At 40.4% G+C, this 10,846-nt stretch overlaps 1 protein-coding gene across 1 annotated transcript; it reads left to right on the top strand.

Moving 5' to 3' along the window:
- The first annotated feature begins 3,288 nt into the window (after positions 1-3,288).
- LOC143140199 (zymogen granule membrane protein 16-like) lies at positions 3,289-5,241 on the top strand. Its single transcript, XM_076301008.1, has 4 exons — positions 3,289-3,333; positions 3,641-3,694; positions 3,954-4,080; positions 4,439-5,241. The coding sequence occupies exons 2-4, from the start codon at positions 3,643-3,645 to the stop codon at positions 4,572-4,574; spliced, it is 315 nt and encodes a 104-aa protein (XP_076157123.1). The 5' UTR covers positions 3,289-3,333; positions 3,641-3,642; the 3' UTR covers positions 4,575-5,241.
- The last annotated feature ends 5,605 nt before the right edge of the window (positions 5,242-10,846 follow it).

The following is a 10,846-nucleotide window of genomic DNA, read 5'->3' as shown; positions in this document are numbered from 1 at the left end:
GCTTCATCCGGGTACTTTCAGTGCACTGAGTTTTGGCATTATCTGCACAATATACTTAAACTAAGTATTTGAAGTGTGCAAGTAGGCGGTTTGAGACTAGACATCCCCTGTGTTCATTTGCCTTCCTGGTACAGTACTTAGGTGCTTCACACTGATCTTACATGATTCTGTTAGATAATTCATTGCTGTGGCAAAATATGTCAGTTCAACATAATAACATTGTGTTTGAAAGAAAAATATGAGTTTCTATAATTTCATGTTTTATGGTTTAGTAACTGTGACAAACTCTCTTCCTTTTTTTCACAGTATATGCGTACCTTATGTAAGTCAATTAGAATAATGGATTGCTCAATTAATATGACTATTTGAACACAATACAGTTGATCTTTAATGACGTTCGTGCTGTGTTCGTTTCCGTTTCCTAGTTCGAGGAAGTGAAATGCATTAACTGAACCATTAAACTGAGCTTAAGGCCAAGCCTGTTCTACTGGTTAAAATATAATCCTGTGTATATATGACATGAATGTGTAATTAGTTACAAATACACATGTCATTATATTGTTACTACACCTTTTCCTTTTGTCACTTGTCACATGCAGTGCCTATAAAAAGTATTCACCGCCCTAGACCTTTGACTGGTGAAGAAATCGGGCAATAGTTGTTGTATGCAGAGTTCCCATATCAACTGCTGAAGCTTTTAATTTCTTCAGAGTTGTCATTGGTCTTGTGGTGGCCTCCCCCACCAGAATTGATCTTGAATGGCCACTCAGTTTTTGGGGACGACCTGCTCTAGGCAGATTCACACATTTGCCATATTCCTTACTTTCCTTAATGATGGATTTCATTGAACTCCAGAGGATGTTCAGTGATTTGAATTTTTTTTGTATCCATCCCCTTACTTATGCGTTTCAATAACATTTTCTCAGATTTGCTTAGAGTGGTACAGTATTTTGTCATTGTGGTGGAATTGTAGCCAGGAATACTGATTAGACTACTAGCACCAATTGACTTGACTGCTGTTGATTTAGGTCAGTCATTTTAAGATGGTTGAATATTTATGCAACCACTTATTCTACATTATATATATTTTAATTAATTAATTAACATTCTTTATAGAAATCTGCCTCCACTTTGACATTTGTAAATTATTGTAAAAAAGGCCAACATAAATGAATTTATAAAGCAAAAAAGGGGGAAATATCTAAGGGTGGTGATACTGGATGCAGGATGTTTATAGGCATTTTGTACAACTAATGTATCTATTTTTTTTTTATTAGATTTTAACTTTCATACAATTAGGCCTACACATTAAACACAGAAATTAAAGGACAGTACAGCACAATAAAAATACCATACAATCCAAACATACACCAAATTAAAATAACAATAATATAACAGAAAAAACAGAGCCTAAAATAAAGATAAAAGTAAAAAAAATAAAAATAAATATAAATAAATAAAAAGCTTCTCAGTCGGTATTAGTATTACTCACATCTGACATCCCATTACCTCCACCCTCTTCCAGAAAGGACAAGAATGGGTACCATATCTCCTCAAATTTGTTGCTTTTACCTTTCACTATATAAGGTTGGCAACAACTTGAGATAGGAATCATGGCCGGATGTACCATCTCCCCACTTGCTTTTACAATAGACCTCTGAAGTTCGCCAAAAAAGATCCAAAACGGCTATCTTTGCCCATATAAGGAGATCCGGTTGTTAATTGAAGCTAACTACCTATAGCAAATTGCATTGCAAGTTAGCTCTGGAGTAGCAAAAATCTAAGTGTGCCGCCTTCACTTACCGGAGATCACAGTATCCACTCGAAGGCAGAGGACAAAAGTGTGTTCAGGAAAACGTCTGCATTTCAGACTTTTTCATCCCCACGAGACTTTAACAGGTGCGATTATTCAAAATCCCCATGTTATTTTCCCATAGGAAAAATCGCCAGATACCGGATGTCAAAGATGGCAGCTTTTTTGTAGGCGAACTTCAGAGGTCTATGGCAATGGAGGTCATCATTAGGGCCTCAAAATGGGTAGTGGGCGGGGAGAAGTTGCAGGGAGGGCCACACCTCCCCCCGATTCAGGCTTTCATGGACGACATGACAACCTTGACGACAACCGTTCCATGCACCAACAGGTTGCTGGGTAATCTGCAATGGGCCAGAATGAAGGTGAAACCAAGTAAGTCTAGCAGTCTCTCAATTGTTAAATGGAAGGTAACAGTTAATGCAGGGAGGAAGTGGAACCCAGAGCAGGCAGTTAAGCAAGCTCAATCAGCATTGAAGCATAGGGATATAATGGGCCATGTGCAGCACGGGCGGGGGGGTCTAGGGGTGGGTGCAAGTAAACCCTTGTGGAGTAAGGCTTCTGCAGGAGAAAAGAGGAAAATGGTAGTGGAGGAAATGCATAGACAGGAGGAGGCTGTAAGATGTACTAAGGCAGTGTCGCAGGCAAAAAAAGGGCAGTGGGTGAACTGGGAAGGGGTGGAAAAAAGACGGATTAAATGGAAAGATCTATGGGGCATGGAAGCTGGTAAGATCAGATTTATGTTAGGTGCTACATATGATGTGCTCCCATCTCCCAAGAATTTAAGTCAATGGTTTTACACCATTACACATATCAGGAAATATATCACTATGAATATTCCCTGATTCAGAGCCTTTTCACCCAGTGTCACCTTTTCAGTTTCAGACATAAGTTTTTACTGTAATTTCTTACCTTTTGCACCTCTTTCATATCATGAGACCAAAGAGAAGCTAAAACTAAAAACAAAAAACACGCACAATAACACAATAAGCACCACACAAACCAAAACTCTGAAACTGAACCTTTTAAATCCCTTCACACAAACCAACTAATGTAGGCTATCTATTAATAATGTTGTAAATCTTACTTTTAGCATAAAACCTGTCGTAAATAGTGATTTTGTGTTCAACACACTTTTCTGTTATTTTATGTTCTACTGCGATGGATCCACCCCATAAATGACACATAAGGATTCGATCTCAGTTCATATAGGCTACAAAGCCATTGTTTTACACTGGAAAATATATCTTAACTAAACACAATCGCTGAAAGTCCCCTAATTGTCTTTGTCAGGGAAACATTTTGCAATCCTGTCCTTTCTCTTATTTCTGCCATATTGTACAGAAAGGGTTTTGCAATTACCAGTCGAATAATAGATGAGTAACCTGAACTGTATGTTTGGAATATTACCATTCACTGAAAACAGTATAAATGTAAGCAGACAGATGGCAAGACATCATTCAGAATCTCCTGCTCAGAAGCTCATATCCAACTTCTCCTTGGACCCTACGCCTACAGAGACGGTGAGAGTCTTTCAGACAAATCCCAAGATTTAAAAGTTGTGTATTTTCAAAGTATTAATTTATATAAAGAAACACCTTGAACAACTATACATACACCAAGGGCTGGCTTTAATATTACTTAAATACTGTCTTACTTCAAGGTCAAAAGTGATAGGCCTACAGGTGAAATTTAGAATTATTCAAAGAATACTCTTGATTTCATGTTTCCAACAGACATCCTTACTTATATGAATATGAACATGTACAATGTGTAGCCTAGGCTACTTATTGAATATTGATGTGAAGGTCATGTTATGTCTTGTTGCAGACATGTTTGCGCTGCTGGCCCTGTGTCTTCTGTGCTCGACCGCCTGGGCTCAGTGTGAGTAGCCTACTTGTACACAACAGGCCATGAACCCCGGCACCGCCACACCGCTTGCACGATCAGCAGCTGACTGCCAACAAATGCAGTGAGTCAGTCTCACAGCGGCAAATGTCGGCAGGAAGCGGCGGCGGAGGTGTGACACCGTCAAACCATACGGCGCCGGGGAAATGAGCTGTGAAAGTGGGTGATAATGAGGGTTGCTATGGCAATGGGTGATAACGTTTCCTAACGTGTGAACTCTCCTCTTGTCTCACAGTCCAGCCGGATCGGTACTCTTTCTCTGAACCCGTGGGCAGCGGCACCGGAACCCGGTATGCCACGTCTGGATTTGGCCCAATTACCGCTGTTAGAATGTGGGAGCAGAACAACAACATTGTCACCGGGTAATATATGCAAACTTAATGTCGTAGCCTACTTAGTTTATCTGATTTCACATGTGTTGTGCTGATCAAAACAAATAGTCTAAGCCATCAGTTGTAGAATACTTAAATCATTTTAGATTACTTTTGCAGTGTATTTTTTAAAGATGTAAATATAGATCTGCATGTTAGCCATGTTTGGCTATTGCTTTTGGAAAATAAGCTTCTTGCTCCAAAAATGAAGGCCATTTATATCACCTCCCTCTATTTTTGCTGTTCCTCAGCAGAGAGGGAAGGCAGCTTTAGTTTTAAACTGAAAATTTTAACCCTCTTGACTTTACACTGAGAATAACCTGCCTCTTATACGATTGATCACTTTCAGGTTTCAGCTGAAGTATGGCTTCGCCTGGACTCCTCGGGTTGGCCGCAACACAACTAACCACGTGGAGATGTCCCTCTTCGAGGGTGAGGCCATCGTCCAGGTGTCAGGGAAGTACAACCCCAACAACTTCATCTAGCTGCAGTTTGTGACCAACAGAGGTCGTTTCCCGGCCGCAGGTCAACCCCTGGGCCTGTCCTTCACCCACTACCCCACCAACAGCGAGAGCGAACTGAGGATCCTCAGCGGCCGTGTCAACAGTGCGGGCATCACCTCCCTGGGCGCCACTTTGCCAGTGTGGACGATATGGGGTACGAGATGCATGGCACAGGAAACACCACTCGCAGGATGCATCTGAACTAGGGGCCACCCTTTGATTCTTATATCAAGCCCTTATACAAGCTCTCATAAATGTCTTACATTCCAATGCAATATCTTTGATTTAATAACTTAATCCTTTCTGTTAAGATCATTATTGTCAGTTCAAGGTCTTATGAGCTCTTATATTATAAATGTCTGACACTCTGATGCAGTATCTTTAATTTAATAACTTAATCCTTTAAAATCTGTTAAGATCAGTATTTTGTATTTTTGAGTAAATGTTTGTGAAAATTACATCTTCTCATATTGGGTTCATGTAATGTCCATGCTTGTTGTGGTTTGTCACATGAAAAGTGCTATGAATTAATAGTTTACTTGAGGGACGTGTCCATGATAAGATGCTGTGCGTTCACCTCTGATTGCTTAATGAAAGATCTAGATAGTGATGTAATTTCCCTTACTTTTAATCTCATAAAATATGTAAAATATGACTGATTGAAAGACATTAAACATGCATTAAAAAGATGATGACACACCATATTAAATATTTAATTGAATACTTCTATTTTAAAGGAGAATTCCGGTGTGATTTTGACCTAAAGTGTTTTGAAACATGATACCGAGTGTGAACGTATGTCTCATAGCCCATCTCGGCTTGTCCCCTGCACTCCGAAATCTGGCGCTAGTTAGCCGATGCTACCAACAAGGCGGTCAATGGTGGTGCCTCGGCATCGGCATAGCCATGCAAATAAATCACTGTTTTACACCATTTACGAGGCTCAATGTATCTCCACACTCCATTGGTAGACTTCCGAGGGCCCTGACATTTAAAACGAGACATTGAGAACTTTGAAAAAGCACTGGTAGTTTACTTACAATACAATTTATACAGACAGTATCTTCACGAAGTTTAGCGTTTGCAGCCATCTTGAATTTAGTCAGGATAAGTCGAGCGACGAGTAAGAATGAACAGGTATGATAAGGGATCAGATTCCAAAAATAATTCTGTGGAAATGCATGGATTACAGTTTCTTCCAGTAGCAGCAACTGGAATCCATGCATTTCCACGGAATTATTTTTGGAATCTGTATTATTATTATAATACTATATTTATTATTATAATAAGATTATTACAGTACTATTGGAGAAAAAAAATACATGTTTTTTTAATGAAGTTTAATTTGAATGCCTGAATGTAAGGATTCAGGAAACACAATACCATCATTTTTGGCGAGCAGATAGGCGTAAATCACTGATCTGTTGATCTTTAACAGATAGAAAGAAGGCTACAATAGCTTTTGGCCACGTTATATTCAAATTTGACTATACAATACTCAGTGCTATACAGTCTCTGCTCTGTTTCTATGGAAGTTCCAAAAATCAATGTTGTTCTATCAAGTGTCGTTAAACAATTAAATAGCATTCAACAGGTTAAGGGAAGCTTTGATACCAACGTTATTGATTAGTTTCAGTTTCTCTCGTGCAGACGCCTGCATTGAATAAACGCTCATACCACCACTTTATTGTATGGCTCCATGTTTAATGACATTGTGTTGTCCTCACTGCAGTGTATTAACCAGGGGCGATTCTAGACCTAGAGCTTTGCTGGGGCACAGGCCCCCAACTCAATATATATTAAAAAAACATTTAAATGTGCACGCAATATGAATTAATGGATTTACGTCTAGCCCCCATCATGTCCTCATCCATTTCTTGCCTGTCTCTCTCCTCCTTCTCCTGCCTGGTACTGGACTGCCCAGCCTGTGCTCTTTCTCCCCTCTCTTCTCCTCCTCCTCCTCCTTCTTCTCCTCCTCCTTCTCCTCCTCCAGCATTTTCTCCCTCAATTGTTGTAGCAGCCACTATCCAGCAACATCCAAACACATAGGCATAAGTAGGCCTACTGTATACTCACTGCATAAATTTATTAGGCTTTCATACACAAGAGAAGCTTATTTTTAGTCAAAATTGAGATATACTTCCCTCCCAGGCAAGGGTCCTGTAGTCATCCTGGCAATACTGCAGTTTGTTGTAGCTTAAATAGCCTACTAAAGCCTTCATACTGACTTTTGGTGATAATTTGCAAATGTAGCCTAATAATCTACACAGAATCAGAGTCTGGTTCTGTGTAGGCCTACTCTGATTCTGTGTAGATTATTATAGGCTACATTTACAAATGCAGAAAACTTATTTAAGTTTACCATTAAAGCAACACCAAAGAACTTTTCATCTGTCGCACGCACTATTTGTTTATCGAGCACCGGCTTTGCAAATAACAATGTCCACAGACAAGGTAGAATAAGTTGCATGATTTTATGAAAGTACGATGTATTGCGACATCAGATGCAAGTCAAATTTGTAGTTTCTCATGTCTCATTCCATCGAACTACAGATCCGCTACCCGATGCAGCAAACTTACATAGTGCGGTAATAGCCGATAGAGGGCCGCGAAGCGAATGCAGAAAGTGCCGTTCACCCTGTTACGAGTTGATGAACCACTGAAACGATTTTGGAAACATTATTTTAAGGTACAAAAAACTCTTTGGTGTTGCTTTAAACCATTGATCAAATCCCAGCACTGGCTATTACAAGCATAAATGTTACCTTTAATATGGGCAATTATCATACCTCCCTCGTCCTCCTCATCTCTCCTCACTGTTCCTTTCCCTCTGTTCAGGAAGAATTGTCTGATATCCATCTCTGAATAGTTTATCAGAAGGCTATGTTTAGTTTTACAGTAGGACAGCTTCACAAACAGTATAGGCTACTTTTACAGGACTCTCTCTATAAATCATAATTAATTGTCCGCATGTGTGCATGCAGCCTACGCATGGTGTGAGTCTGTGTGTGAGGGAGAGAACACAAGCTGGTAAACTGTTGCTAAATGTAGGCTACGACGCTTGAAAAACAGATGCTAATTATGTGGGCAACATTCTCTAACAACGATCAACTTGTCATTTTTTCTGTCAAACAAATTGTGAATTTGTTGTAACATTAAAACAGGGGACGACTTACTCTGTGCTCAAAGTGATATAACGAGCTCCAGCGGACGAAATACTCGGAAGAATCATGTGAACGATTTTCATTGGTTGTTGCGTTCAATCTTACCCAGCTACAGAGGTGCTATTTCCTGATTGGCTATTATGGCCCCTTTCTTTTTCCCCTTGTTTTTTTTATTGGCTGGTAAGTGACAAGCTCGAGTCAAGACTAAAGCAGGCACGGTCGGAGATGCGCTCATGAATGCCATTTCCAGCGAGAGCAGCGCTAGAATTGTACTGGGGCACTGGAGACTTTTACTAAGGCACGTGCCCCAGTGAATAAGGTCTAGTGACGCCCCTGGTATTAACTGAAGCTATCCAACAAGTTAAACTCTGATGCAATAACCAGGAGTCTGTTCTGTAGTTAACATTTCACTGTTGTTTACTTGAAGATCCAGCATTACATGGCAGAGTGAAAACTAGGGATGTGACGCTCGAAGCTGACGTTTCGAAACAGTGTCGAGCTTCCGAAACGCAAGTGTTTCGAACAGTGTTCCGAAGTGTGGTTCAAAACGCCCATGTCACGTGACCATGGCTTCGTGGTGTTTCAATTTGGTTTGGACCTTACCGCGCGAGCCAATTACCCGAGTAAACACCTGTTTGATCTAAATTACAAAGTCCCAGAATGCTTAAAAGTCATTCAAACACATCCTATCTTTGTGGGTTTTTTGTGAGGAGAGAGATTTTGAGAGATATAGCGACATAGAGACATATAGAGATATAGCGATTTATAGTGCATTCTTGTGATTGATAGGTTAGTGATATAGATTAGTTGACAGGCTAGAGACAGACAGTGAGCGATAGTTTAGATAGATATAGTCTAGTGACGTTAATATTTAGATAGTAGCAGAAGTAAAAAAATATATGACTGATGCCTTTATTTCAAGAACAGCTGACCCTTTGAAATACTGGCAGGAGAGGAGAGTGGTTTATCCAAACCTAACTGTGATGGCCAAAAAATATTTGTGCATGCCAGCAACAAGTGTGCCTTGTGAAAGAATTTTGTCCAAGGCTGGGGAGGTTTATTCAAAAACAAGAAACAGATTAAATGCCAAGACGGCAGAACAACTGTTATTCCTAAATAAAAATGTATGTTGACATACAAAAAATGTGTTGTTTATTTTTCCCATGTTGTACCTGTTTAGTCTAACCTGCTTCACATGTATCCTTTATTCCCCTACAACATGTTCCCCAAAAAAACCCTGGGCCATAAGCATAGCCTACATTTTAAAACCATTGTAGCATTTTCCTCTCCAGCATATTCCAAAGGATAATGTACTATGAAACTGAAATAACAAAACATCTAACTGGCAGATATAAAAATATTCTAGTTATTGAAGGCATAGTCTGAAATTTCTAAGCACCAGCAGGGAACCGAACACCGGACGCTCCGGCCGAATGCAAATGTGTTAACCACTCAACCACGTGGCTGTGGACGAAATCTTGCGTTCCATGTTGGCTATTTATATTCTTCGTCTGAAGCAGTTGTGCTTCACGGTCAAAATGTGATGGTGACATCTAGTGGCTAGTTTTGCTAACATGGAGTTACGGGTGTCGGATTGTTTCGAAACCTCGACACATTCCGGCGCAATTGCTTCGAACGTTTCGTTGTTTCACAAAGCCTCGTTCTGCCCATCCCTAGAATTTTGCCATAGGCAGTAAAAGACCGCCATCTTTGTCAATAATTTTCGCTGATTTTGTTTCAAACTATGACCTTAACGGCCTTTCCACCAATCAGAGGCATCACTGTGGGATTGTGGGATTGTTCAGGATTGTGGGTAATGAAGTACTTATCCAAGACATTGCGAATAAAAGACATTCATCTCAAAACAAGGTTAGTGCCCCGTGAACTTTTGGCGTCTATATGAGCATACACAATCGCTTAGTACAGCCGTAGCTGGTTTTGAGTCTACCATGTGCAGTTAAGTTTTTATGGCTTATACCCGAATTGTCAATGGAGAAATTGCATTGAATTCTTACTTCCGGAAACTCCTGTGGGCGGGACTGTGATGCTCTATTCCCTCTGCACGCAATAGGACAGTGGCAGCGCTATGAGTCTATGTCACACTGTTCACCAACAACATCCATCTTATTTGTTTTCAAGTAGCAGGGAATTCAAGCCAAACCATTGCCATCAATCATTATGTTAAGCCCACCTAACGACTCTATACACGATTTCATTGGCCTGATTAAGTTTCGATTTCAGGACCTCACAAGCCAACGGAGAGTTGCTAGACTAGCCCTGGCAGCAATGTAATTTCCTGCCGCTAGGGGCGCATCTAGATTTCTAGGCTATAAAATGAGCGCACACTATTGTAAAACGAGAACAAATATAGTAAATTGTGCACACGATTTAGTAAACCGAGCGCACAATTTAGTAAAACGAGTGTACAATTTAGTAAAACAAGTGCACAATATAGTAAAACGATAGCACAATTTAGTAAAACGAGCACACAATGTAGTAAAACGAGCGGACATTCTATCAACATGCAAAACATTTTGCGATGACACCTCTAGGGCTCCGTACTATTTGTGAACAGGCTTGTGCGCTATGCGAACAGAACTTCATGCATACTGATGCAAACAATGCATGTTGCCTAAAAACCCAGAGTTGAGGATCAAATGACTCCAGTTTAGTTTTTGGAACAATGCCACAGGCTTCGCAAAAAGGTTGCTGTTGAAGCCTGGAGCAGTAGGCTACCATCTATCAGTCTAAGACCAGTGTCTACCCTTGGAATCCAGAGTTCTTGCGGAAGCATTTGCTCAGCGAGAGACTCTGGCAACGAGTAATGATGCACGTAACTTTTGCCCCTTGCATTGCGGGGAACCAATCATATCTGTGTATCTGATATAGGCGGGCCAGAGGCGTTAACATTGATCGTATAGTGTTATCCAATTGCGTGCAGTGAGATTTTCAAATGCGTGCTTGGTGCCGCCCCTCGAGTTGGGCCATTACTTATTCGTGGCCAGACCCTTAATCTTTCAGATTGGGTCTGGTCCTCCAGGCTAACCAATGCCCAGTCCGTAAGTAAAACGCTATTGTCAACTCAAGGAA

The sequence above is a fragment of the Alosa pseudoharengus genome, unplaced genomic scaffold (assembly GCF_046254945.1).
Source record: "Alosa pseudoharengus isolate Yale_2024_CS ecotype anadromous, Long Island Sound unplaced genomic scaffold, YU_APseudo_1.1 YU_APseudo_1.1_scf_23, whole genome shotgun sequence".
Taxonomy (NCBI): Eukaryota; Metazoa; Chordata; class Actinopteri; order Clupeiformes; family Clupeidae; genus Alosa; species Alosa pseudoharengus.
The sequence above is the reverse complement of the archived record's forward strand: the minus strand, read 5'-3'. Positions and strand labels throughout refer to the sequence as shown.